The following is a 26852-nucleotide window of genomic DNA, read 5'->3' as shown; positions in this document are numbered from 1 at the left end:
AATCATAAGCCGGAAAACTTCATAAAGAGTGCTACTACTTTTCGCCGCCTCCTCTGATGCTCAGAAGAGGCTAACCGAAGACTGACGCTCAAGTCTTCGGCGTTCCCCCGTACCCAAGGACTAACCACCTTTAACAGGTATTATACACCAAAAGAAAAGGAAAAGGAGGTAATCAAAGTGGCTATTACAAGGGTAACTAATACTTCTCCTTGTCTCCCCATTGCTACAGCTCTTCCGCCATCGAAGAACTGCCCACCTGAAATTTCTGCACTCGATTTCTTTAATTCAACAAGGTGAGGGAGCGAAGGGGCTTGGTTGACTCCTGTCACAAAACTGGTTTATAGTGATAATCTCGAAAACCAAAATCTCGAATACAAAAGGCCGAAAAATAAAATATCGAATTTTTTTTTCAATGTGTTTTTTTTTTAAATGGGGGGGGTTCCCCCCCAACCCCCCTTTTTTTTCATTTTTTTTTATTTTACCCCTTTTTTTTACTTACCTGACCCCAAAAACATATATAAATAAATAAATAAAAAATTCGATATTTTTTTTTTCGATATTTTTTTTTTCGGTCTTTTTGTATTCGATATTTTGGTTTCGAGATTTTGACTGACTACCCACAAAACTATCTTCCTTCTCTTTTCTTGCTGTCTTCATAGTTTCCAAAGGCCAGGTAAGTATTCAAGGACAATTTAACTGACACTTCTAGGTGATGCATCAAGACTTGACGTTATTTGTGCGTGCAGTGGGAGCCAGTGAAGATCGATGATGGGTTGGTTGTTGTGGTCGTATCTGCATAGCCCCTTGATGAGGCATGTGGCTGCATATAGGGCACTTCTCAGGGGCACAAGCTAAGGCAACGGGAGGCCTTGGAGGAGGGCACTGCCCCACCCAGGTGAGATGGAACCATTGCTTGAGCGGTGGATCTAAAGCTGTACGGAGGGAGGAAGGGCTTGACTTTTCGCAGGAGGGAGAGCTGATACCAGAAAATGTGGCTCTTGAAGCAGAGGTGTTTGTCGATGTGGAACACGAGGGACTTGGCTCAGGAGGTGAGCGCAGAGTTCATGGTTGATAGCCAGGTCTGTATGTCTGGGTGTTCGGTGGTGTTGGTGAGGAGTAGGAATTAGGTCTTGGAAGGGTTGAGCTTTAAGTATGCACTGGACACCCAAGACTGGATCAGCGAGAGGCAATTTTTGAGCCTATGGATGTCCTTGATGGAGTCGAATTTGAGGCATAGAATGTAGAGATGAGGGGGAAGTCTAATTTTTATTTGAGCCTACTCTTCTCAAAATGCAGTGTTTGGGTCAATCATTTTCAGAAGACAACTGAAAGGGCATCATTGAGGATTAAAGGGCTTTTTACATTTTTATTTCGAGTTTGTGGCATTCTGATTGGACAAGTGCCTGGAGGTATAACTGGCAATGGCCTGTTCCATATTTTCTATGGAATTTTCTGCTTATTAACATAAAATTAACTTCAGTGCGCATGTGATTGCAGCCTACCCTGGTAAAGAAAAATACTGGTATGGGGGTTGTAAGGCACTGTCCATTTGGATAGGGGGTGGGATACAACTACATTTGGCAGATTAAGTGAACTCAAAATATCTCTTAAAGCAAGTGCCTGTCCGATGAGGAGAGAGGCAGATGTCCGGAATAGACATAGGCTGCCCTCTTTAGCTTTATATACAGACTTGCGTACACAAATAAGGTGGCAAGGAGAAATCATGAAATAAGATCCCCAGAATGCAGGAGGCTGATGCTAATGGTACGTTTAAATTTACCCACCCCTCAATAAATTAAGGAGTGCAGGAGGAAGCACAAAGTGTGCCGGAAAAGTAGGAGTCGATGAAGAGTTGGTTAATTTTCTGTTAATTTGTCGCTGTTTCTCTGTTTTGCGTAAGCATGGACATACATGGGGACCTATGTTTTACATAGTTAATTGCAATGATCAGGGTTTTATATATAGCTTGTTTGATTATGTTAAAGCTGCTTTTTTATTTTGTGCTTGTTATATGAGAATTTTATGAAATATGATGCATGTTTTTAAATTTTGCTACTTAATGGAGAAATACGGCCAAATAAATACTAATTGAGTAATACTGGTCATTTTATGGTAAGTTTTAAAGATCACTTCACTGGGGCTTTGGAGGTTACTTTCTAAGAATTATTTTGGCATGTAATGGCAAATAGTGCATTTTAAAGCTCCTGGGGCCTGTTACATTGGTGAAAAAGAGGTTAGGAATAAAGATAATACTATTGTGAAGGATTTGGAGCCTCTTTTCTCTAGGGTTTTTACACAAGACTTGGTGACAAACATTGATCAAAACTTTGAGCATTTGATCACCACTTCATAGTGGGGTGTGGTGGTGTTAACTAAAGTATTTGAATTAATTAATTGGCTTGTTCAATTAAATGTATTAACAGTAACTTAATTGGATTTGAATATAGGGCAAAATTTACCTTATCTGCCCATTATCCACGTGCCAGATGGGCAGAGTATCAATCAATGAAGATTTTTCTAATAGGACATAAATATAGGTGACACTAAAATTTATATTTCCAATAAATATAATGCATGGTGGCATCAAACACAAACCTTACTTGTACAAAAAGCAGTGCATGCAAATTATTTAATAAAGGAACATTGGAAATGCATGCCACATATTTGTCCATTATGCTCCTACTAGCTGTACAAAGGAACAGAATATGAAGATTTTCTGCAGGAGACAAACATGGTTCAATTATTTCACTCATTCATTTGTCAGCTGGCAGAGTGTCTGAAGAGGACAAGGATTTAACATGATACTGCTATAATAAGTAAGGACATTTACCGAAAAAATAATTTGCATGGTGGCAAAAACCACAAATCTTGCAAGTATAAAAAATAAGCCAGCTGGAACCACAGCAGGATTATTGGCCAACATTATTGCACAGTCCAAAGCTCTGTGCTGGCTATATTGCTACTGAGGTCTCACCCATTCAGCACCTCCTTCAAGACCTCCACACCATGGCCCAGAGCAACTGTCGAGCAACAATTTAGGGTGCTGCGAGCAATATGTTGCTCCCGAGCTACATGTTGGACATCTCTGTGTTAACTGATGCGGAGACCAGACTGCAGTGGAGAAGTCGTATACCCGATCTCCACATAAGTGTTAGCTGCCGAACCAAGCGGCGAAAGGAAAGCAAACGTTCCACAAAGTGGTACCGCCATTGAGAGGGCCGAACTGTGATACCAGGGGCTGGAGAAGCCACAAGGGTTACGGGAGTCCAGAAAACCCAAACAGGCAAACACCCTACCGAGGCCCTGCTAAAGCAAGCCCGACGAAGGACAGAGTCCTGGAACTACTAAACATAGTGAACAGAACTGGGAGAAGACAGAACTTGGAGGATTCCAGTATTTAACAAGACAAGGACAGTGCCGAGCACCAAGTAGGAAATGGTGAAATTGTGCTAATGAATACTACTTTTTCCTGAGAAAAAGAGAACCATATGGAATCGGTGTAAAAACTTCATCTTGGCATACAGAACCTGCAGAGAGGCTGAGGACTGTACTGCAGGAAACCAATTAACTTTGTGAAAAGAAATATAGAACTTGACACACCTTTAAGCCTTAGTCTTGGAAAAGGGAACCAAGTTGTGGGCCAGGCAGACGCCAACGACAGAGGCCATTGCTCCTGTCTCCTTCCATGTGTCAAGTTTCCCTGAATGGTAGGGCCAGTTAGATACTAGGATTTGGAGTAAGGACTATTTTCTTTTGGATCTGGTCGAGCACCCTTAATTTTAGTGTGCTATGCAGGGGACTTCACTCAGAGATTGGGCTAGATTGACATTTCCTTTTTATTTTGAATAAACGCCCTGAACCATGGCACAACTTAGTTCTACTTCTTCTGGTTTGCCCACAGCTCCCAGATGATAAAACAGCGGCAACACTTAGACATTAAAATAAGAAGGAGCTGCCACAGCCAGTGAAGTACACAAGAAGTGGAGCAAGGGGCGACCAGCATGAGGGAAAAATATTGCAGGGCACCTTTAGGTACTCTGAGATGGAGTGATGAAGGCTCATCAGTGCTAATGCACCAGTATGCCTTTATCGGCACCAAGTAATGCTTTTAAAGGGCTTTAAAAGAGCAAACAAAATAATGAAGGAGTCCTCTCTAGAAACAGCATAGGGTGGGACTGCGACTTCTAAGGGGTGAAGGGTAGCCTGCAACAGCCCGAAGCCTATAGGTAGTAAATGGGAGACGCACCCAAAAAGAAGGAGTAGTAGTAGTGAGGGAGGAGTCACCTCTTCAATGCCCCAATATCAAGTTCCCAGCAGTCACATGTCAAAGGCTATAGCATCCGTCAAAAGGAAATATTTCTCAGGTGAAGTGAAGGAGAGTGCCCAGTACTGCCAGCCTATGAGGGAATTAGGAGGGAGAAACTACAGGGAAAATCCCACCCAGGCAAGTTCACTGGCTTTGAGAAGAGGGGCGGGCTCAACCCTTATCCCTTGCCGTTGTCCCGGTCTGTAAGTTGGCGGTTTACCTCCATATTAGGCCATACCTCTGTTCAAGATGATTGTCAATCTGTTTCTGCTCTTTTAAAAGTATCCCCAAGAGAAGATCCACTGAGGAACCAGCAAGGACCCCACAATTGATCCAGTCGAGTACCAGAAACCACAACCCCCCCCCTCCGTACCCCTCACCGCCTGAGACAACAGCAAATCTCCTGCAAGCTGTACCGCCGGCGTCCCATACCAGCAAAGAGGCGGCACAGGGCTTGGTTGAACTGCACAGAGGAAGCGATTCACTGCTGCACACTGGCGGCCGGTCCCCCGGCGTTTATCCCAGAGAAACCCTAGACCACCACGGACAATGGCAAGGGGTTGGGATCCTCCCACACAAAAGACTTACTTCCAAGGGGCACAATGTACAAACCTGGATACTGGGCCTCCCCGGGGTGCCGTGGCAGATCCGCACTGATCCAGAGTTGAAAAGGCGGTAATGCTTAGGCCCCTATTTAAAGATTCCCTGCACTTACACTCCCTAGGGAAAATAAAGTAGAATTAGATTGGCTAGAGAGAGCAGCCACTCCCAGGAAGGGGAGAAAGATAGAAGGAAGAAACATGAAACAGAAAGTGGGTGTTATCTGGGTGAGGAGGAAGGAAGGAGCAGTGAAGTGTGGAGGAGTTTATTGAAGAAAGGTGAGGTATGGGCTTCAGTTAGTGCAAGGGAACTGCAGAGTGAGTGTGCATGTTTCTGGGGCAGGTTGATAGGAGTTAGTGTAAGGAGTGAATGTGAATGGGTGTTTGTGTAGCCAAGTAGTAGTAACTGAGCTGAGTAGTAGTGCTAGTAGTAGTAGGAGGGGGAATAGTAGTGGATGGAGTATTAATATTAGTAGTAGTAGTGTGGGAGAAGTAGTAGTAGTGAGGAGCACTAGAAGTGGAAGGCGAGGAGTAGTAGCGGGGAGGAGTACTAGTTGAGTAGTAGTAGAAGGAGGAGGAGGAGTAGTAGTATTAGTAGTAGTTAGTGGGGGGAGGAGTAGCAGTAAAGTAGAATGAGAAGGAGAGTTAGCACTAATGGGTGGCGGCAGGAGGATGGTGGAGAGAAACATTTGTTGGACAGAAGGTGGGGAGGAGACGAGAAGGAGGCAGAGTAGAAGGGTGAGGTGAGGGAGCATGGTTGGTCTTAGACGATACAAACCAAGTAAGTGCAAGGCACTACTCCCCAACACCAGGCAGGGCCAGTGCAGGGAAGGTTCGGAAGTCCTGGAGGGAGGTAATATAGCCTGCACTTAGGGAGACTATCAATAGAAAAAGATCATAGACAGTGTGGGCTACCAGTTAGTAGCACTAAGCAGGGGTTACAGAAGCCTGGGTTAGGGTGGGCATCTAAAGGGAGACAAGAGAGAGAGAGAGAGGATAGCCCTAGCACCATTTTTTCAGAACCCCTTTACCAGCCAGTACCTCAGATCAACCAAAATGTGTGTCCCTCATTTGCTAAAACAATCACTCAATTTTTTTTTTTTATTATTAATATCAGCACCCCAGGAAGGGAGAGAATCAGGTGGCCTCCCAGCCAATCAGGAAGATTGGAACGGGGGCTTTACCTCAAAGTAATGCCTGCGTTCCAACCCTCCAAAGACGCAGGAGGCTGCCATCCTCATTGACCGGCTGCAGTTAAGTTCTCTCATACCTCCACCCCTACTTTCCACCTCCCTCGCACCCCTTTCAATCCCCACTTACCTGCAGCTTTCTCGTCCCTAGACGGCAGCAGGAACTCACTGTGTTCTTGGCGCTTCCCTGCCACAGTCAATGGATGCCATTGAAAGGGAGAAGGGACTGCAACATCTTGTTTTTGTAGTTTTTTTAAAGTTGAGAAAAAGTGACAACACTGTTTCTCAGCTCAAGAAAAAACTATTAACATTTTGTGAAAGCATTGAAGGATGCTAATATAAATGAACCCCTCCTTGAGGGGGCATTACCTGGTCTGGTAATACCCCGGGGCTAACACTAAATCTGAGCGAAACACGGCCCCGGGGCATTACCCGAGCCAATAATGCGCCCAGCCAAAAGGTTTAATTGTTTAAATAACAAAAACCTTGGCTTGGACTGTCTGCAAGGCTCAGGGTATCTCTATGCCATTTGTGACATAGGTTTACATCACATGGCAGAAACAGCAAACACTGGGTCCTAACTGCTGATCCACTACCTCTGCAAGACTCTTGCCATACGCAGACCAAGATCAGGTTGGGATCTCGTCATGACTGTCTGAAGGCGGTTGGAGACTGGATGGACCAGAACTGGCTTAAACTTAATGGTGATAAAACAGAGGTAATGGTGGTGGGTTGTGGTCCGGACTCCTCACTCTGGACCCCTGCCTTCTGGCTCACCTCTCTGGGTCCTTCTTCTCGGTCCAGTGAGCAAAGTGAAAAACCTAAGTGTCATTCTTTCCACCTCCCTCTCGATGTCGAACCAGGTCACTGCTGTGTGCCAGTCTGCCCATCATCAGATTAGAGTCCTCAAGAGGGTCTTGCCTATGATACCAGAAGCCATCCGCCCCCCAGTGGTGGCGGCATTAGTCCTTATATGGTTAGATTACTGTAACTCTTTATCTCAACCGATTGGCCTTACGCAGCGGCTTCAGCGCATGCAGAACCTGGCGGCCAGGTTAGCCACTGGCTCTCTCTACGGCGCTCATATTTCGACTGTGCTCCATCGACTCCATTGGCTTCCAGTGGCCCAACGTGTCCATTTTAAGTCACTCTGTATTGTCCATCGTGCGGTCCATGGCCAAGGAGCTGAGTTTCTACAGTCCAAATTCCTTCGCTATACCCATGAACGTAACTTACGCTCCTCCACCACTAATCTTCTCACTGTCCTTAGTTTTTTTTTTTATTTGTGTTTATCCAGAATCTGGATTTAACAAAAGATCTCAGTTTCCTCTGCTTAGATGGTTGCGTTTGGTGGCGTACTCTGTGTGCACTGCAGTAGGGCATTCTGTAGAATTTTTGCTGCTGCAATCGACCAGTTTGTTTTTTGTCCGCCGATTAGGCGGTTCCACCATGTTTCCTCTTCGCTTTCAGTGTATAGTTCTAGGAGCAGGTGGAGGTATAGTAGACGAAACTGGTGCATCGCTGGACACACCAGTAACAAGTGCCTTACTGTTTCTGAGTCAGCTTTACATAGACGGCAGCTTTTTGAGGTCGAATAACCTCTTGCAAACCGAATCTCGTTTGTGTGTAGCAGGTTTAAGCGAAAATGCCGCATTGATTTATTTGGAAATCTTCTGAGTAACTGGGTTGTCTCATTTAGCTTCTTTGGTTCTTGAGGGAAAGTGGTCAAGGTCTTGTTTCTTTTAGCTTTTTCCTCAGTGTTGATCCAATCAGCCTCTTCCAGTTTTTTTTTTATCTTGTTTGGATTCGTGATGAGGTCTTCATTTGTGCACGCAATTTGGGTCAGCTTTGATTTTATTTGTTCAGCCCAATTCAGAATCATGCTGCAAGCGCCTGTCTTAATCTCCAAGTCTATTAGTTTATAAAGAGGTGGCGCGTCGGGAAGGATTGTTTTTCTGAACAAGGATACGCTTGCCAATTCCACTATCGTGCTTAGTGAGACGAGGCCAAGTTCTCGTCTTATTGCCTCCATCTGGGTTGATTTTGGCAGGTTTAGTACTGATTTCCAAAAGTGACCCTCAAGTTTTTTCCATATTGTGTTTGGGACCGATGGCATCGCGGCAGCTCCGTATGTCAGGGCCGGGACAACTTTGGCTTTGTAGGATGTTATTGTCGGAATCAGGGAGAAGCGACCAAATTTCTTATCCAGCAGTCTGGCTTGGGAGGTCAGGGATCGCGCTTTCTTCCAGAGTTCTTTTTGCATCGCTGATTCTGTGGGAGTGCTGTCTATTATTACACCCAGATATCTGAAGTTTTTTACTGTTTCCACATTGACTTTTTCAAGGTTCCAGTTGAATTCTTTCGATCTTTTGTTTTTTTTCCCAGTATGAGCACTTTTGTTTTTGCTTCGTTTATGATTAAGTTGGCCTGGTTGATAAATTCTGCTAGATCATTCATTTGTCTCTGGAGACCAATTTCTGTTCTGTCCAGCAGGGTGATGTCATCGGCGTATAGCAATCGCGAGACTCGTGTGTTGCCAATTTTCGGAAGAAACGATCGAGTCTTCTTACTTGCTTCTTTTATATCGCCCAGGAAAGCTATAAATAGTTCGGGGGCCAACGGGCACCCCTGTTTCACTCCTCGGTTGGTCGAGATCTCTTCCGAGAGTAGGCCCTGTTGGTCTAGTTTGACCCTCATGGTTGTTCCTTTGTGGAGAGCTATTATTGGAGCAAGGATGTTCGGTGGACAGTCCCATGTTTTTAACTTCTCCCATAGCATTTCTCTGTCCACCATATCGAATGCTTGCGATAGGGTCTATGAAAGCGAGAAAAGTTCTTGAGGATCCTTGCAGAGTCTTGCTTTTAGTTATGCTAAGGAGCATGATGTTTACTGTGGCCGTTAGGTTTTTTTTTAATCCTGCTTGAAATGGGTCAGCGCAGGGGGCGCTCTTTGCCCATTTTTAAAATCTTTTTAGGAGCAGGGAGCCGTATATTTTTCCAATTGTGTCCAACAAGGCAATTGGCCTGTAGTTATGTGGATCCGACTTTGCGCCTTTTTTGTAGATGGAAACCACTATAGCTGAGGTCCAGGACCTCGGGATGGATCTGGTGTTTGAACATTTACTGAGCACCTGGCTTATGAAAGGCACCCAGTTTTCAGAGTATGTTTTCAGATCGGTATTTGTGATCCCGTCTGGACCGGGTGCTCTGGAAGCTTTTAGTTTTCTCAACGAGTCGTGGATATCTTCTATATCGGACACATCTATCCACTCTGTTTCGGTTTCCTCATGGTTTGTATGGTTCGCCTTTGATGGTGCTTGAAACAGGTCAGTGAAGTGCGTTATCCAGTTTACTTCGCTTACTGCGTTACAAGGGGTGTTCGAGTTTGTCGTGCACACTTGGTTCAGCAGTTTCCAAAAATCTCTGGCATCTTTTCCCGCCCCTTTTTTCAGCATTGTTTCAGAATCTTTTTGATACAGATTTATTCTATGGTTTTTTTATCCAGGCTTTGTATTTTTTCGTTTCTGCTTTCAGTTCTTCTTGTAGTGCTTTCGAGTTGTTGCTTTTCGTCCACCTTTTTAACTTTCGTATTATAGACCTTCTAGCCACCACCTGTTTATCAAATTGGTGCGATTTGGCCGAGTCCGTCCCCCGTTTCTTGTTCAAGATGATTTTAAAAGGGCTTAGCAGGGGTTGGTAATCTATTGTTGAGTTGCAGATAGTGTATTTCAAAGGTAGTTGGTCGATTCTTTCTTCTGTTAGCCTTAGGCGAGTTCCTTGGTTGTTACTTTCGACCATAGGCCTCATCCGAATTTTGTTTTTACAGCTGGAGTTCCACGTTGCTTGTAGTAAGTTATGGTCGCTTGCTTCTGTTTAATCACCTCGAATGAGGACATCACTTTCTGCATTTCTGCAGATGTGAAGATGTAGTCTATTGTCACAGACTTTTTCAATCTTTCCCACGTCGGAGGTCTATTTGTAGCAGGAAAGTCCTTAGCCATGTTGGTGAACCCTCTTGAAGCCATAAGGTCATTCCATTGGGCTCCTCTTTATTCCTTTGTGCTCTTCCTTATAGACTCTCTCGTCCATTCCCTACGGGTCTGACAGTTGGCGTTTAAGTCTCCGCAGATTATTATGTGAACTATGTTTTCCTCCACAAATATGGTATCTATAGATTTTTCAATCAGTTTGAGGAACTTTACGTCAGAGATTACTAGGGAGTTCCAGTATACAACAATCACTGCAAGCTTAGCCTTCTGGGGGTGTTCTTTTGCTTGTTTTCTTGACGCACAGGGATTGGCCCATTCCAAGGCCGCTACCAAATGGTGTTTGGATGATTCCAGAACATTCGTAATGCCGATTCCTCTCCCAGCACGAGCCGCTAGTAAAATTCCAGATGATGGCCTGCCCAAGCGACTTTTCACTGCCGGGGAGAGAACAATTTCAAAACCGTCCAGAGACGGAACCTCCGTAAGCCAGGTTTCTTGTAGTGCCAAGATGTCAAACTGCCCTAAGTTGATTCCTCCTTTTTGTGTTAAGTGTTTGAACCCACACGTATTCCATGAGCCCAATTTTAGGGTGGTTTCGTTTGCATTGTCCATGTTGTCTCGGGGCAGCTGTTTAGGCCTTGCTGGTTGCTATTTTTGTAGTGGTTTGAGAAGGGCTTTCGGTAGCCAGGACCACAACTGGTTCCTTATACTTTGGCTATCCTGGGATCCAAGAGGCGCGCTGGTTCTTTGTTGGATGGATTTCTGAGTCGTCAATTTCCCTGACACATTCGGGTCGTGGGGAAAAGTAGGGGAGGTTATCTGCCACTTTTGCTCCTTCATCTTTTCTTTTCCCTCTCTTGTTTCGTTTTCTCTTCCCTCCGCGTGGGTTCACGGTCTCGTTCTCTCCTCAATTTTTGCCTGGGTGTTTCGTGCAGTCCGTGATCCCTTAGGTTTTCAGAGTTGTTTCTTTCATAGTTTGAAGTTTGATGACGATTTAGCGGAGACGCTCGCTTCTGTTTTCTCCAACGCGGGGTGCGAGACAGGGCCTCGTAGTCCCGTCTCTTCGGTTCTGAGGGATCTTGGAGTTTCGAGTGCGGGTTTCTAATCGTTTCTCTCTCCCTTGATGCTACACTGTTGGTCTCCGACCAATTTAGTATCCTGATTCCAGATTTATGTAGTTCTCTCCGGGTGTCCTCAAGGTCTCTAATCACGAATGACGCTTTTAGATGCAGGTAAGCTTTTGCTGTTGATTTTTTGTGATACGGTTCAACCAGTGCCAGGTCTTCTGACCTCAGATTTTTTAGCGTAGTTGTTTTGCCGAAGATTCTGAGTATAGTGTTTCTGTTCAAAGTTATATGCTCTGTGTTCCTGGATTTTTGTTCCAGTTTGTAGATTGTTGCTTTTGGCTCTTGTCTGTATTTTTTCCGTCTTTTGAGTGAGTTGAATTCTGTCAGCCTTCTCTGGTCTCCTGGTCGTTCACGTGACCTTGGGCTATTTCCCACTCCTCGAGTTATTTTTGTTTCCTCCACAAGGAAAACTTCTTTTTTTTCTGATGACTGTTTCCAATGACTCAATTCCTTTGGTCCTCCCCAGGTACTTCTAACTGTTATCGGTGCTTTGCTCAAGGGCAGATGGTGCCTGGGTGTTAATTGTCCTCTTTCCCCTGCCAGTCGGTTTGGGGGCGAGTTTCTTTTGTCTGAAGTTAAGTCGATTTGATTGCTTACGTCCGGTGTGTCTAGATGCTGAGAAATATTCACAGCGGTCTTGTCCCTTAGAAAGTCGTCCACTGATTTCGGTGAAATTGGTAGTGGCTGAGTGTCATACGTTTTTTCATTGGCGAGGGAAGATTTGAGACTTGTTCCACTTTCTGGAGTTTGTTGCAGAGCGCTCACCTCTTGGTTTTTCCGTCTCTTTTCTCGAGTTGGTCTCGGCGGGGCTCCGAGTGTTAGGACTATTTCTTCTTGGTCCACTCTAAGGGTTGTTGTATTTGCAGACATTGACTTTAGTGGAGTAGCCGGCTTCGGGTCCCTTGGGATGTTAGTGCCTTCTGCTGACCCTTTGGGGGCTTTTGATGCCAATGTCCGAAACGGGCAAGGTTTTGGTTTAGGGGGAAAAGCGGAGAAGAGCGCAAAGTGGCCCTCCCGGGTTCGGTTTAAGGAAGAGGACAAATTTTCTCCCATAGACATCGGGTGGCAGCAGGGTTCAGTTTGGGTAGCTTTGTTTCTTCTTGAGGTAAGCACTGCAGGTTCTAGGATTTGTCCCTCCGTTTCCTGTCCCCTTGATGCTGGGAAGCTATCTGTTGAGCCCTTTGGCTTTTCGAGTGGACATATTCCCCGTGCTGTAATATATCCTTCAAGGAATAGCAGCTTAGTGTGTGTCATTGCTAAAAGCGTAGTCTGATCTTTTAGCGAGTCACTCAGTGCTTCATAGAGTTTGCAAAAGGGGGCGAGCGCTATTGTTATTGCTGACATAAAAGCCAGAGTGTCGTGATTTTCCCCAGGAGTCTCGTTTTTACTAAGGGCAGAAGCCTCACTGCTCCTTCTGACTTTGTTTGGGGTTACGAGGGTCTCGTCCAATGTTAATTGTTGAGGCAGGTTATGTGCCTTATGTGGGCGTGGATTTGACAAATTCTGGTGAGCGGCTTTCTTTTGTTTATCATTGGGAGAAGTCTGTGTATAGGAGTTTGCTCCCTTAGTCTGCGTCCGAGCGGCCACCGGATTTGGGGGCGTTGTTTCCTTCTGTGGCTCAGTTTCGGATTTGTTGCTGTTCTCTGGTTCTGTCCCTTTTGAGTTCGTAGTGAGTCTGACAGTTGGGCTCATAATTCCAGGGATTGTCTGCTCATAGATTTCCGGGCTTTGTATTATTTTCGATAGGTTTGATGTCCGGGCGATTTTGTCACTCAGTAGTTCTATTCCCACGGCGTCTGCTGGTGTGTCACTTGTTTTATCATGACTGTCAATCGGCAGAGCCTTCTTCACTTTTCGAGAAGGTGTGGTGACGAGGGTGTCGTTCCGATGCAGCCCTTCTATTTCACTGGCTTGCTGCTCCGGAGTGGCAGAGCTGCCTGCTGCACTCACTGCCGTGGGTCCCTTGGGGATAGTCCTCAGCCAAGTTTCGTGGTTGGTGGATATCGGTATCGGTTCCCGGTTCTCGAGGTGTAGGAAGGCCGGAGGGTTTTCTCGCCCTACAGGTTTCCCACTTGCCGAGTCTTCTTCTGTTTTTCTCGTCTTGGATGTTGGAGCTAGGTCAGTAAGTACTTCTAGGATGTCTGCGTCAGAGATTTCGTCGCCGATGACGAGTTTTTTTTTGCCCAGGCGGTTGAAGAAGTCTTTTACCGACATGCCCAGGTTATTTTTGCACGTCGTAGTTTTTACTAGTCCCCTCTTTCTTGCTTTGTTGGTAATGATGGAATTTTTTTTTTGTTGTTGTTGTGAACTTTTCGTGTTTAGCTCATGCAGTTGTGCACTTGGGGATGTTTCTTTGTTTTTTGATGTTACACTTCTTTTTTTTAGTTTTTTTTTGGGGATTTTGTTTGTGCGCAACGGGCCATCTTTCTGTTTGAAAGGTGTGGTCACTATTACAGAGGGTGTTGTGGGTGGACCGGGGCTATTGTGTGTCTCCGTGTCTGCCCATTCCTCGGCCGATATTGAAGGGAGCAAGCTGTTTGCTTCCCCCGGCTCTCTGAGGCTGTGGTTTGTTGATGTAGTTCTGAGTCTCACCACTGGGGGAGCCTCGCCGAGTGGCTCCCGGAACGTTCCCTCGGTGACCCGCTCTGGTCCTCTCTCCGCCGGGGGCGGTCGTTGGAGCGGGCGCTCCTCCCTCGCATACCGCTAAACTAACACGGCGCTCAGACCGTTCCTCAGCCCCGGGCCCCTTAGCCCCTGCTAGCAGACCCACGGAAGGGATTCCCGGAAAGCAGGTAGGAGCCGCCTTGTCTGACACTGTGGGCGAGCTTCTGTTAACCGGGGGGCCGCCCTGTTTTTGACTCCCGCGACTACATATGCCGCTCTCCCCTTCTTCGTCTTCCGCCTCCCCCGTCCGCCCTTCGGCCGGCAGTGGGGGGCAGGCGACGATCACGGGGAGAGCTGGCGGGTTCCGCGGTTTCTGCTGCTCGGGCGAGCCCGATGGAAGAGGCTTGCCGTCTTCATAGGGTCTGTGATGAACCGCCCTGATTTGGGCGCGAAGGTGCACGGAATTCGGGATGCTCCCTGAGAATTCAGTGCTGTCATGGCCCTTTAGGGCTGTGGAGATGGTTGGATGTGGACCGGCGGAATCAGTTACGCCTTGGAGCATGTGTCCGGAGCCCCCCTCTAAGAGTTCCGCTGCTCGCAGAGGGGGAGCGGGCTCAGGAGTAGAGATCCAAACTGTAGTCCCGCCCGAGGGGTTGGCCCTGTTTTGGGCAAGCGGTCTTGGAAAGATGTGGGGGGATTGAGTGCTTGGCCCCCCACGCACTGGGCTGAGTTCGCCTTTTGTGATGTTTGATGGTTTAGAGCTTCGTAAGAGTCTCTTCATCCCCTCTCCCGCCCTGGAGTGGGTCTGTTGAGGGTCGGCTGGCTGCTGTGTCGCAGGATCCATCCCTTCCCTGCGGGATTCGCCGGGACTTGCAGGGACTGCAAGGACTGCGACTCCCTCAGCGACTGGCTCCGCGGCCGCTCCGCGGCTGGAGGGTGGTTATGTAGAACTTCCCCCTTCAGTAAAGGGTGTAGAAAGACTGGAAACACGACCAGAATGGAGGGTAGACTGCAAGGACTGCGACTCCCTCAGTCAAACTTCCTAGTGCACCTCCTCAGAGGTATTCTTCCTTTCCTCTCCTTCCCTCAGAAGCTCACTGTCTCCCAAGCTCTGGTTCTCTCTAGGTTGGACTATTGTAACAGCCTCTTTCTAAATCTACCTGCCTCTACTCTGTGCCCTCTACAACTTATCCAGAACAGGACTGTGAGACTTGTCATTGGCCTCAAGCCCTGGGATCATATCTCTCCAGCTCCGAAATCTCTCCATTGGCTCCCAGTGGATGCAAGGATTAAATTCAAAAACCTCTGCATTGTCCACAAGGCTTTCTGGGGCCTGGGTCCAAAATACCTTCAGCTATCCCTCCGCAAATACCTCCCCTCCCGAGCTCTTCGCTCCTCTACCTCTAACTCTAACTCTCTCCGGGTCAATCCGTGCTTCTGGCCGCTCTGAAGCCAGTCTGGTGGTCATGGAGACAACCAACAGAATCTGAATGAAGTTTAAGCTGAGAGATGGCCACCTTTTCCAGGAGTTTGCCAGAAAGGGGGTAATGGAAATTGGGCGATAGTTAGCCGGACAGGATTGATCAGATGTGGGTTTCTTGAGAAGAGGATGCACAAGGGAGTGCTTCAGAGGGGAGGGGAAGGATCCTGAGGTAAACAAGTGGTTGCAATAATCAGCAAGGGCAGGAGCGAGGGTGTCAATGCGGTCCTTGATGGTTTTGTAGGAACAGGGATGAACCTGTTTTGACGAGGCTTTCATAGATCGGACTTGTCTAGCGACTTCATCAGGGGAGAAAATAGGAAAGGAAGCGAAGGACGGTGGGGGTGGTTAAAAGGGGGGGTCTGAAAGCACAGACTGAGAGGGAATAGGAGGGGGAGGGGCAGTGAGGGTGGACAGGATGTCCTGGGTTTTAGAGATAAAGTGTGAGGCAAGGGCATTACAGAGAGCCTGGGAGGCAAGAGGAGGGGAGGAGACTGCTGCAGGGTTGGCAAGCTCCTTGCAGATTTTAAAGAGTTCGGCCAAGTTGTTGGATGCCGCAGAGACACAAGCTTGAATGTGGGCTCTCTTCTTAGTGTGGACAGAGAGTCAGTATTGCCTTTGGAGCAGGCGACAGGCCAATTTGTCAGAGGATGAGCAAGAAGAACTCCATTTCCTCTCAGTCGCCCTACATTTAAGTTTAAGTGTAGCTAGGTCGGAGTGATACCAGGAATTGCACTTGGCTTTGGACTTCAAGTGGATCCTCACGACAGGGGCAAGAGCATAAAGAGTATCAGAGACAGAAGAGTAGAGAAGGGACTGTGTCGGGGTGTGAGTCAGCCAGAGGTGGGGGAGAGAAGGTGGCAGCGAAAGCCTCAGCTGACAGACATTTCATAGGTCGGATGTCCGAGAAAGTAAGTGGCAGTGTTCGGGTGTGGTTGGCTTGGGGGGGGGAGAGTGAGAGATGGAAGGAGAGGTGGCAGTGGTCACTCCAGGAGAGAGGAGTGGTCAGAGGAATAGAGAGGGGGAGGCCAGGGGAGACCAAGACATCAAGCGTGTGTCCTGCAGAGTGCGTCTGGCCAGAGGGGAGGATAGAGAGGGAGAGGGAATCGCAGAGGTTGCGAAAGAGCATCGATGAGGGACAGTGAGAATCGAGGTGAATACTGAGGTCACCAAGGTGGAGGAGTTGAGTGATTGAGGCCAGGAGAGAGGAGGAGAGGTCAGCCAACTCAGAGAGAAAAGGTGATTTGCCCGAGGGGCCGGTAGAGAGTAGCAAAAGAGAGAGTGGCTAGGAGATTTTGAGAGCCTGCAGACAAGGCATTCAAAAGAGGAGTAAATCTGAATGGGAATGATAGTGGCAGGAATCTACTCAGAAAAGAACAAGGCTATGGCCCCTCCAGGTCGAGTGGATCTGGGTGCAGAGAGGATCTTGTATCCTTCAGGGAGTAGAGTGTCAAAGCTTGTGACAGAGCTAGTCGTGAACCATGTCTCCGTAAAACCGAGGACATCAAGGTCCAGTTCTTCAAGGAGGTGGCAGATGTCAGAGGAGTGTTTGACAGCAGAGCGAGAGTTGAGAGTGGCAAGATGAAGAAGGTTTTCGGCCTTAAAGACCTTCCGGGGAGGGGTACAAATCAGAGGTACGCCCTGCGGAGTTGTGGAGGTAGCCTGAAGAGTGGCAGAGGAGGAGGAAAAAGTGGGCAAGGTAGCCAGGGAGTGAGAGGAGGGGACAGCTGGAGATAAGAGGAAGTTGATGAGGCGATGGAAACAAATATCGAAGAGGAGGAGATTGGCCTGACGACCTTGGACCATGACGGTGCCATTTAGGTAGACATTAAGGATGACTCTGGAGGAGTCGAAAGAAGCCATGAGGACATCCCAGTGAGTGCCACCATTAATGGGGAGGAGGAGACAGGACAAAGCACAGAGATCATATGGGGGGTCCAAGATCCGGCAGAGGAACAACAAAGAGGATATCGGTGAGGGTCTGTCTGGAAGAGGCGCTGGTATAGGTATCAGTGATAGGAAGTCCAGGGTTGGAGGCCAAGATATCCTTTTTCAATTTCTTCTTTCCAGACTTAGTGAGAAGGGAAGGGTAGTTGATAGAGAAGCAATTGGAATAGATGGGAGAAACAGAAAGCGGCATGAGTGGAAAAGAGAAGAGGCAGAGGGAGGAGTAAGCAAGTAAAGCAGTATTGAACAGTCACTGGGCTAGCAGGTTACAATCAATGGCCAAAAGTTAGATGCAGAAATACACTGAAGTTGAACTTTCAAGTAAATGCAAAAATACACTCCGTTTGACTTTGAAGTAAATGCAAAAATACACCCAAGTTTGACTTTCAAGTAAATGCATAATACACTCAGTTTGACTTAAATGTTAAATGGGAGACAAGTAGTTAAGGAATTTAGAGTGGTAGTCAGATGGTAGAGGTGAGTATAGCTAAGGCTTCAAATGAGTACATGACAGGGAGAGTGGAGTACCCTCTGAGAAGGAAGTACAGGTAAATCAAGGAGGGAACTAACCCAAACAGAATATGGTAAGAGAGTCATGGCAGTTCAATAGTCCAGGGTAGCAGCCTCAGTGACAATGAGGGTTTGGCTGTTGCAGAATTTCATGTTGCAGCCTGTAAAGCAGACAGAGAACCTGACAGGGACCTTAGAAAGTAGACCTTTGAAACAAGGGCCGGCTGAAGCCTGCCGGTCCCCTGATTGGCTTGAAAACAAAGCGAGCAGCCAATCACTGCAGACGATGGAGGGAAGCACTTTAGATACACAGCCTCATGCAAACAAGGAGGCTAGGCAGCCATGATGGAAAACCTCAAACACACTGTGAGGCAGTAGGAAACATCCATTTCATTGAAATGAGTCAGTGCAATTAAAGCAGCAGAAGGTTAGAACACACTGCCAATTTGCACAGTGTAATTTCAGAAATTAAAATGGTTTGCCAAGTGAAAAAAAAAAAAAAAGAAGAAATCTCTATCTTCGGCTGGGGCCTCCCTTTGGAACAGCCTCCCTGACATTCTAAAACTTGAGAACCATCTCCGGTTCCGGAAGCACCTCAAGACCGTCCTCTTTGCTTCTGCCTTTGCTCCCCCTCCCCCCTGCTGATCTGCTCTCTCTTGGCACTGTGCACCTGGCCACCCCCTGTCCCCTTGGCCCAGGTACCTACCCACCCCTACCACCCTCCTGCACGGCCTCCTGGCCACCCCTTGCACTGGGGATTGTATATATACCCATACAGCCCCCCTTTTTTGTTCCTTCTATTTCTGCACTTAACCCAGTCTGCTGCCTTAAACACAGCACTTGCCACTTGCTGGCTGCACTACCACTGTTTATTGCCTCCATTTTCTATTTATTTTATTTATTATTATGTATCGGCTCTCCTCTGCTCCTTACTTTCCACTCTCCCCCTTCCATGCACCTTTTCCCCTTCCCCTTCCCCTTTCCCATGCACTTGCACGTCCTCAGTGTCATTGGGCCTAGTAAGATCATTGTTTTGTGTTGTTTCTCCCCTCTTCCCCTCCCTCGCCTAGTCGCGCACTGAAACACCTGTGTATGAGAGTGATACAAATAAAATATCATATCATATCATAGTGTTTCAGAGGATAAGTGCAATCTCAGTAACTGGTACAGAAAGGAAGAACTGGATATAGGAGGTGGGTTAGCCAAATAAGCCACACTGTAAGAAAGGTCAAATTGCCATGAGAAAAGTAAGCAAAGGTACTGCAGGGGCTTTAATCGAGAAGCCGGCTGGAGCTATGGAACATCAAAGAACAACATAATTACCTGCTGGGGGAGCTATCCCAAATTCTGTCGATTGTTGCGGTGCTAACGGAGCATAATAAAAGGAGCTAGTCCAGAGTTTCTGGCTAGAGCCTGTAATAGGCTCAGACTCATAACGGTTGCCCTAGAATCGGGGTGGGGGAAGCGAACTAGGATTTCTGCAGCCTGAAAAAATTCAGGTCGGTGTGGGGGCGGAGGGCAGGGGGTGGGGGGTGGGGGGTTTCGGAGTTTGGGGCAATTGGTGAGATCCTACCCAGGTGAACCTTTAGGGAGAGACGGCGGAACCTTAAAGGTATTGCCTCAGCAAAGATGCTACAAAAACCTCTAGGTTAATAAAGGTGAATACAATAAAGTGTCTATTCTGGGACAACATCAAAATTGACACAGACAATACTACCACCACCTTGGCCCTTGGACATCTCAGAAATGTTTGACATTTGACACTGTCAAATACAGAACCTTAAATCAGGAGACTGGGCAGAGTTGGACTACACAACACTACAATGCATGAAATCTTTCTCCATGGATAAAATAGAAATCACCTGGCTTCTCCCTCTGAACATCTATTCCCATGAAATAATCTGTGGAATTCCAAAACGATTGAGCCTAGCACCCCTCTATAACCTCTGCACAGCGCCCACATGAGATGCATAGAAAAACAGATTCACCTGCTACAACTATACAGAAGACTTGCAAGTCATTTTCAAAATCTCACACACACTACTTGCACAAGTGTCACAGCATGTACTCGCAAATCGCACCTTGGGACCTGCAGAACAATGGCAAAGTAACCACATGCTCTCTGGTATGTCTCACTTCAGCCTAAGCAAACCTTATCCACTAACCACACAAACGTCTACAAACAAACTTGACACAGACAAAGCAACCAATCCACTGGTCCATAAACTTAATATAACTCTCGCCAGGCAGCAAACAGAACACTACACCACTACAACCAATGTATGCACTACAACCAATTGCGAATGCACTCTAGCGTTATGGTAACCTGTGGTTTATCATCTGGACCCAAACGCCTCAATGCTCTTAAATGAAAAACACCTAGAAACATAAGCACTCTGGGAACTTTCAGTCTGCATGCATTAACACAAAAGTACAGCAATGGTTCACTTTCCCGTTCATCCCAACTAATCAATCCTCAACCCCTCTATTTTAGGGCCACCAGAGCACACAGAGACCATGCAAATGGCAGCAGTGTGTGGTATAAATCCTAACGACATATAAAAGGTAGGATAATACCAGATGATCCGGGTTCCTCTACAAATGCTAGCAGATAAGTCTTAATCTCTTCTTACAGCCCTTCAGGTAATGCTTCCTTTCTAAGTGCTCCATTATCAGCTGGGTGCCAAATAATCAGAATGTGAGTCTGGCAGCTGGATCTGGACATTCACTCTTCGCTTGTTGTACAAGGTGTCTTGACATTCAATTATATCATGCAAGTTACACACCAGTTCTGGGTGTTATTCCCTCCTATGAGAGAGGTCCACATCTGCTCTAGTAAAAAGGTCTGAAACTGTTGGTTTTGAGGATGTTTTGGACTAGGACTCATATGCCCTAAACGGCATCATCGAGGTGACAGACCATAGGAGTCTTAGTCTGAAACAGCTTGAGAGCAGCAGGTTGCAGACCCATGCTCCAGACAGTCACTAATCCCATGTGCATGTCAACCTGGATCCTGGGCGTTAATTAATTGGCTGAGTAGGTCCATAAGTAGGGTCTGGGCATTCAATTGTCCTACTGCTGTGTCTTGATATTCATTAATTCTACATGACAATCTCAAGGTGCAGAATGGTGGTTCACTTGCCCTCTACAGGAGATTCCTACAGCAAAGCCTGGATCAAATTATCCTGGCTAAATTCCAAACTTATGTCTAATGGGCAGTTAACAACATGAAAACGTAGTCGCTGATGGACAGGCAGCTGGTGGCCACACCCACAAAAAGGCAGTTAATAGGCTATAGAATATTTGCAGTAGACATACTGTCATGTATTTTGCTGACATAGATTGTCTTGAGAGGTGGTTTGTACAGCATCGGTCAAGATGTTTCACAGCCTGGCCTGCTAAGTAACAGGGTTCCCAATGAGTTCAAAAGGAGGGAGGGCGTCTGATCATATTAATCAAATGAGGACCTGTGGCCATCAAACCAAGGTGAACGGGCCACTCTACCAGCACGGACAATCCAACAGGCATTCAGCAGCACAATGCAAGACCTACCTCTTGGTTCTTGTACGGCTCTTCCAGCATTGCTTCAATGACAATGTCAAAGTCATCGGCGGCCATGGCTCCTCTGCTCTATGGGTGTTTCAGCAGCAAACCTGAAAAAGGGTAGGAGAGGCAGTAAGAGGGCTGAAGAAGGTGGAAGACAAGGGAATGTTTGAAGACAAGGGGAGATAAGGGTTAGAACAGGTAAAGATGAGAGAAAGATTAGGGCAGAGAAAGAAAGGAGGCAAGGTAGAAGGATGCCATAGTGAGATTTAATGACTAGGCAAAGTGCCACGAAGGTCACAGAAGAGATAGATAGGGCTGATGGGTGCCAGATGGTAGTATGCCATGGCTAAATGCAGGGGCAAAAAAACAAGGATGAGGAAAAACCAAGCCGCTGTGGGAAGGCAACTGAATGAAAGGGAGTGGGGCTGAGAAAAGAACGAGAAGAGGTGGGGGTGCGTGAGGGAGGTTACGGGGGCACGGCTGACCTCTTCCAGCTCTACGCTTTCTTACCCCCCACCCTCCGACTTAGGTTAGGACAGGAATGAGGCATGAGGGGGTGCCCAAAGAGTAAAGATATATCAGGTAAAAAGTAATGGGAAAAGGGGTAAGGAGATAGAGTTGCAAATAAGGGCTGATGGGAAAAGAACTGGAAACAAAACAGGGGGCAAGGGAACATGGACAATAGACCGTAGAAATAGGCTAGGGATGGGGTGGGAGGGTACAGACCAGGAGAAAAAACCCAGGGGCCAGAAAGGGAAGGAGAGCAAGGAAGAAAAAGTTCCAATGTGGTGATGGGGTTCCGAGTGGGGGCAAGAGAGAAACATGTCCTTGGAATGGACTGTCTGGCCAAGAGAGAAAAATGTCCTAGGCATTGAAGGGTATGGACTCAAATAGTTTATAAATACGTCTACAAAAATGAGCATATTTAATGAAAATATTTTTTTAAATGACTCCCAGTAAGATCAAGATCAAACAAGGTATTACACAAACTGGCGTATTAAAACCAAGTAAACAAAACATTACTCTTACTACAAAATAAAATAAACTAAAAACAAACATGAAATAAGCAGCGCTACACCAAGATTAGGCATTAAAATCCATCTTTAGATCAAACTATCGCTATTTCGTGGACAATTAAATTGACATTTGTTCTTTGACGTTCAATGCAACTTGTGTACATACACCAAATTTGTGAAGACGAATTTGGTATTTACAAAATCTACACATTAGAATTTTCTCAGGAGTGGAATGAGCCAGGGAAACAAAAGTATATAAAATCTACAAAAGAAGAAACTGGGTTTGATCCAAGCCATACAACACTCACAGAGAGCGGCAGGACTCTAGGGGCCTGATTCACAGAAACTTTTAAAATGGCACAATACCATTGAAAAATGCACTAAGTCAGGCCCTAGGAATGCAGACTCACTCACGTTGCCCTAATAGCATTCAATTGAAGCGACTCCTTAAAGGGATAGTTCACTCTAAAATTGTATTGGCTAAAATTATGGCCCATAATCAAAAATATATATAAAAAATATTTGTAAACAAAGTTCCTATGTAAAGTTTTGAGCAAATGAGGCTCAAACTCAAAAGTTTCAAGCACTAGGAGGCATCCATTTAGTGAAATGGAGTAACCTCCTGTGCTTGTGTTAAACTCTGCCCTTGCGGCACTAATGAAGCAAAAGCCAGCAAGCTGTAATAAACAAAAGCTACCAGTAGGTAGCTTTTGCTTCATTATTGCCACTGAGCAGAGAATGCAGGCAGGAAGGCTGCATGCCGGTAAGTGCTTTTTAATTTCTTTTCCTTACAAAATCATGGCAATTATAAATACAACCGCGTTGTATTTATAATTGCTGTGCAGCGGAGCCTGGGAAACTTAGAAAGAAAACCACAGCAATTATAAATAAAACCGTGTTGTATTTATGACTGCAGCGACTTTCGCTATGAGTCTCCCGGGCTCCCCTGGCCTGGAGGAGCCCGGGAGACTCAGATGTTCATCCCAGACAGTTTGATATATAATAACCATCGGATAGTCCTGATCGCCTAACCAACATCCCATCCTCAATTATCCACCCTGTGGAATAAGAAGTTTGTTTTTTTAGACTGTATGAAAATAGAGAGGAGATTAAGGTACTAACTGTGTCCATTTCTGTTATATATTCTCTGTTAACATAGTTCTAATAATATTTAGTCATACCACCCTTGATGTCCTCTCATGGGTCCATAATTCTGCAATCAGGTCCACCTACAATGAATAACAGTTGGCCAAAGTTTACTCCACAACTGGACAACCCTTCGCACAATCATATTCTGGATTAAATCAATGACTAATTAAGCATTATGTATAAGAAAATTAGTAGTGGCTTTGATAACTCCTAGGACACATTTACCCCTTAAATGCTAAGGGTGTCTATGTTCGTCCTTTCTGTTTAACCTCCCTGGTGCTAAGGAAAAGCATAGACACCCTTTTTAGAACTTACCCCTGGAGAAGCGACAATCCCTCAGATCCCCAGGCTATGAAGGGCAAGACTTCGCCTTCTGTGCACAGAGTCCGATTCCCGACGTTCTCACAAATAACATTGGCATGCTGAAGCCTTTCGTCTTCAGCATGTGAAGGTAAGCCGATACGTTTTTCTGCGCTTCAGGGTCATTTCTAGCCCGATTTGCTTATGGCAGGGCCTGTTGGAAAGAAGAGACTCTCCCCTTTCCGATGGCACTGACCACAAGCAAATTGCTGGTCGAGGATTGCTCAATCCTCAACCAGCAATGACTGCTAGGCCACCAGGGAAATGATATTTGGGTTGGGGCGCCCCGACAGCCCAAACAGTCCCTCATCAACACCCTGAGCATTGCTAGAAAGATGGCAATATGCTGTTTTGTCTTCTTTGTGGGCAAAGTGGTGGAGTCTCCATCGATTTTCCCAAGGAAGGCAAAACAATAGCAAATTTGGGAGTATCGGGGGTTGGAACTGTGCCTGTGGGCCAGCCCTCCAAGGAAGCCCCCCCTAAGGAGGTGCTTGCTGCTTCCCAGGGAGGCAGAACTGACGTTCTGGTACCATTTTGCCACCCATGGGAAGAAGCAAGGACCACTAAGCCACCAGGAAAAGGATTTTGTGGTTGGGGTTCGTCCACGAAGCCCACAGCCAGCTCCTCCCTCCCCCAACCCTGAACATGCCCAGAAAGATGGCAATATGTTGTTTTGCCTTACTTGGGATAGCTGGGTGGTGTTTTCCACCGATTTGCCCCAAAGGAAGGCAAAACAACATACCTGTAAATATGGAAGGGCAACCTTGGGGGTATCAGGAGGCTGGTCCTGTACCTGTGGGCCAGCCCTCCCAGGAATCCCCCCACCCCAAGTAGGTGCAGATTGGGGCATAATTGAGTTTCTGGACCCATTTTGCCACCCATGGGAAGCAGCCAGGACCACTAACAACCAGGGAAAAAACGTGTGTGGGGTGGCATTGCACGAGGCACACAGCCCCCCACCCATCCAGAACATGGCCACAAAGATGGCAATAGGTTATTATGCCTTCCTTGGGGGCAGATGGGTAGTGGTTTCCATGGATTTACCCCCAAGGAAGGCAAACATACCTTTAATTATGGATGGGCAAACTTAGGGGAGGAATGCCTGGCGCCTGTGGGCCAGCCCTCCCAGGAATCCCCCCAAGGCGGTGCAAATCCTTGCTGCTTCACTTGGGGGGCACAACTGAGGTCACCCATTTTGCCACCCCTGGGAAGCAGTATGGATCTCTAAGCCAAGAGGAAAAGAATTGTGTGGGGGTGGGGGCTTGCAAACATGCCCACCAAAATGGCAATATATTGTTTTGCCTTCCTTGGTGGCAGATGGATGGTGTTTTTCCACCAATGTGCCCCCAAGAAAGGCAAAACAATTACAGGGCCTGTGGTAGTGGCCCTGTAGTTATGGTTAAGTTGCTCAACCCATATGAAGAGCAGTTTGGGGCGGCTTATAACTTCCCCCCCTCCCCCTGGACAAATCCTCACAAAACTTTGCAAAAAAAGTATATGGCCCCATCAGATTGATTCTGCAAAGTTTGGTGAGGTTTCGTGTGCGGGGGGTGGGGGAGCAAAGTTATAGGAGGGTCCCAAAATGTGTGGTTTTTCCCATAGATGAAATGGAAAATAAATTTGGCTCACGCCTACAGCCCAAACCGCTGAACGTATTTTCACCAAATGTGCGCGAGAAGCAGCGGCTTGGTCCCGAAGGTGTGCTTTGTGTATCTGGTGTAAATCTGTTTAGTAGTTTTTTTTTTTTTTAAACAGCCGAAAGGTAGTTCAAAAGAAATTAGTGATATCTGGGTTCCGTCCGCTGACTAGTTCCCTGTTCGGTCCACAGACAGGTCTCAGATTGGTCCAGAGGTCGGCATGATGTCCACGGACATCGGGCGCGCCGCTGATTGGATGGTGAAAAGCGTGAGGTGTGTCACATTTTCTGAAACGCTGGCCATGTTGTATCCGCGGACAGGGGCTGCTGACTGCAGACAGCGCACTGGGGGGGAAAAAGTCTGGAAAACGCATTTGGGCTTGTTTGGTGGTGGAAAGAGGGGCTGGGAGAATGGAAAAATTATGATATGGGGCTATTCTTATAGATGGAAAAAGGACGCGCAGGTGTTGTGGCAGAACGCGGATAGCAATGTGAACGGACGGCTTGGGAAACACATTTGGAGTTATTTGGTGGGTGAAGAGTTTTGAAAGGGTAAGGGAGTGGAATAAAGATGATATGGAGCAGTTTCTATAGGTGGAAAAAAGGGTTTGCAGAATTGGTTATTTCAATATGTATTGTATGTACTTGTTATATGGTTTCATTATATTGTGATGGTTGTGGCCAGATTCAATTCTTGGGGGCATGGCCACACACATTATAGTAATAGGAGTACAGTAATATGTGTACAGTAATTATAGGTACTGTAGGGGGAGTATACAGTACTTGTAATATGGTGGTATATTACAATTGAAGTGCAGTACAATCTAGGGTAATAGCCATGCCTCCAAAAATCTGGCTACTGGCTACATGCAGTATAGTAATATGTGTATAGTAATTATAGGTACTGTAGTGGGAGTATACAGTATATGTAATATGGGGGCATAATACAATTGAAGTGCAATACATTTAAGGATAGAGGTTATCTAATTTGTATTTGGGGGCCTCCCTTTGGAACAGCCTCCCTGCCACTCTGAAACTTGAGGAGAACCATCGGAAGCACCTCAAGACCTTCCTCTTTGTTTCTGCCTTTGCCCCCCTTCTCCCTGCTGATCTGTTTTCTCTCTCGGCAATGTACACCTGACTACCCTCTGTCCACCGGGCCCAGATACCTGCTCACCCTGCCACCCTCCGGGCCACCCCTTGCACTGGGGTCTGTATCTGTAACCATACAGTCCACCACCCTGCTTTTCTTCTGCACTTATCAGATTTACCCTGTCAGCTAAATCCAGCACTTGTCACTTACTGGTTGCACTACCACCATTTATCGCCTGTATTTATTTTATTTATTAATATTTATCTGTTTCTCTGCTGTTCCGCACTTTCCACTTCTCCCC

General features: G+C 46.6%; 1 protein-coding gene across 4 annotated transcripts in view; it reads right to left on the bottom strand.

Moving 5' to 3' along the window:
• RBM23 (RNA binding motif protein 23) overlaps positions 1 to 26852 on the bottom strand; it is a 1244959-nt gene that overhangs the window by 964132 nt on the left and 253975 nt on the right. For all 4 annotated transcript variants that reach the window (XR_011282968.1, XM_069633849.1, XM_069633851.1 and 1 more), the window contains one exon: positions 21304 to 21404. Coding sequence is in view for 3 of the 4 variants with exons in the window: in XM_069633849.1 (XP_069489950.1) it covers positions 21304 to 21369 (66 nt within the window). In the remaining variant the exon portion in view is untranslated. The remainder of the gene's footprint in view (positions 1 to 21303; positions 21405 to 26852) is intronic.

This window comes from Ambystoma mexicanum, chromosome 13 (genome assembly GCF_040938575.1).
Source record: "Ambystoma mexicanum isolate Mex_15411 chromosome 13, UKY_AmexF1_1, whole genome shotgun sequence".
NCBI classification, from domain to species: Eukaryota; Metazoa; Chordata; class Amphibia; order Caudata; family Ambystomatidae; genus Ambystoma; species Ambystoma mexicanum.
The sequence above is the reverse complement of the archived record's forward strand: the minus strand, read 5'-3'. Positions and strand labels throughout refer to the sequence as shown.